Here is a 2,227-nt window from a genome sequence, read left to right as displayed (position 1 = left end):
AAAGCGCCACAAAATTACTTTCTTGGCGTTCCATATTAGGAAGAAGGGTAGTGGACGAGGTGGTAGATAAGGCAGTAGGCAGAAGCAGTAACCCTATACCTTATTACTACACTAGGTAGCTATTATAATGTTATATATCTAAACTCTCGTTATAGAGAGCTAAAATCCATCTTCTATACCAGCTCGTCCGGTAGCGGCTTAAATATCGGTATTTATACTGCTATAAATCTTTATAGGAAGGGCCTGAGCCCTTATACAGATATTATATAAGTTACCTATTATATACAGTAGGATATAATAAGATTTTAATAGGTTTTAAAAGCTTGTAGAGTATAGTATTAAGGGGAGAGCTATATACGCCGCAACGCCACAGTGCGCGCCAAGCATTGCTTACGCTATACTAAGCCACTAAAGGCTAGCGCACATAAGGGGGGGGGGGTCAGGAACTTTTGCCCGCTGCCTCCGTATAATAAGACTACCTAAGAACTACTATAGAATTTAAAAAATACTATAGGAAAGGTATAGGAGTATTAGAAGAAAACAGGTTAGATAATATTAAGAAGAAGCTAAAGATAAAAGGATTAGTTAAAGGTAATAGATAAGCTAGATTATCTAAGGGATCCACTACTAGCGTATAAACTGTTTCCGCCTCTTCTTAATAGGAATCCTTTTTAGCCTCCTTAGCCTTAAGTTTAAATAGACCTTACTCTACTAAGCGAAGCTCTTTTAAGCGCACCTTTTTACGGACCTTTATTAGACGGCTTAGGCGAGTATAAGTATCTAGTTAAGCTTTTAGAGCTTAAGACGCCTTATTAGAATAACGCTACACTTTAATAAGGGCCTTAGCTAGCTTACTCTTTAGTCTTTCAGCTGCTACTAATACGCGTAACCTTAGAGGAGATTAGATAAGGAACTAGACGGTTATAAAGAATAATAAGATATATATACTTAGCGTTAGAGACGGATTAAATATTATAAGATAACCGTATATTTGCTTACGTACACTTAGTACGTCAGGATTTTTTTTTTTGGGCACGTTGTTGCAAGCGAAAATCGGGGTCTGCAAAACCTGCGTAAGTCGCAATTTTGGCAATTTGCGGCAACTTGCAGCGATTTACTATAAACACACAGGCTACTCGTGCAAATCGCCGCAAATAGCTAAACCCTAATTTTCGGCTGCAACAAAAATACTACAAAAGCCCTGCACGAAGCCCTGCACGAAGCTCCGCACGAAGCTCTGCACGAAGCTCTGCACGAAGCTCTGCACGAAGCTCTGCACAAAGCTTTGCACGAGGCTCTACACAAGGCTCTACACAAAGCTCTACATATAGAGGCTCTGCACGAGGCTCTGCGTGAAGCTCTACACGAGGCTCTGCATGAGGCTCTGCGCGAAGCTCTGCGTACGGAGGCTCTACACGAAGCTCTACACAAAGCCTTTCTGTGTGCGCGCGACACATTACTATCGGGTCCCCACTATATTCCCGATAGCCTCTACACGTGCCTCTGCCAAGTATACCCCCTATATACACCTAGGTAGCCACCTCATTTTTTACCCTTTCTTACATCCTCCCTTAAGGAAGACACCAGAACGACAGCCAGCAGATGACCGTCGCCAGAACCAGACGGCCGTCGCTGGAGCCAGACGACCATCGCCGGAGCTAGACGACCGTCGCCGAAGCTAGACGACCGTCGTTAGAGCTAGACGACCGTCGCCAGAGCCAGACGGCCGTTGCCAGAGCCAAATGACTGTCGCCAGAGCTGGACGACCGTCGTCAGAGCTGGACGACCGTCGTCAGAGCCAGACGATCGTCGTCAGAGCCAGACGATCGTCGTCAGAGCTAGATGACCGTCGCCAGAGCCAGATGACCGTCGTCAGAGCTAGACGACCGTCGCCAGAGCCAGACGGCCGTCGCCAGAGCCAGATGACCGTCGTCAGAGCTAGACGGCCGTCGCCAGAGCCACACGACCGCTGCTAGAGCCACACGACAACCATTCGAACGACCAGCCAGCGAACACGATAAACGATTCGATCGATCGATCGAATCAAGGTAACATAGACAGGTAGGCACAGACAGGTAAGTACAGACAGGTAGGCACAGATAGGTAGGCATAGACGGGTAGGTATAGAGAGACAGACAGACAGACAGACAGGTAGGTAAGCAGGCAGGCAGGCAGGCAGGCAGGTAGACAATTTAGAGCCTCTGCGAGAGGCTTCCCTCTTAACGCC

The 2,227-nt window shown here is 46.7% G+C and overlaps 1 protein-coding gene across 1 annotated transcript; it reads left to right on the top strand.

Annotated features, from left to right (window-relative positions):
- Positions 1-1,354: 1,354 nt before the first annotated feature.
- On the top strand, positions 1,355-1,951 carry K441DRAFT_663846 (uncharacterized protein; the record flags this gene model as incomplete). Its single annotated transcript, XM_067649263.1, is given in 5 exon segments — positions 1,355-1,377; positions 1,391-1,647; positions 1,691-1,758; positions 1,800-1,890; positions 1,914-1,951. Coding segments are annotated over 2 exon segments (166 nt in total), but the record flags the coding sequence as incomplete, so codon positions are not given.
- Between the last annotated feature and the right edge of the window lie 276 nt (positions 1,952-2,227).

Source organism: Cenococcum geophilum (genome assembly GCF_001692895.1).
Source record: "Cenococcum geophilum 1.58 unplaced genomic scaffold K441scaffold_35, whole genome shotgun sequence".
Classification (NCBI taxonomy): domain Eukaryota; kingdom Fungi; phylum Ascomycota; class Dothideomycetes; order Gloniales; family Gloniaceae; genus Cenococcum; species Cenococcum geophilum.
Note: the sequence above shows the minus strand (reverse complement) of the source record. Positions and strands in the feature narration are given on the sequence as shown.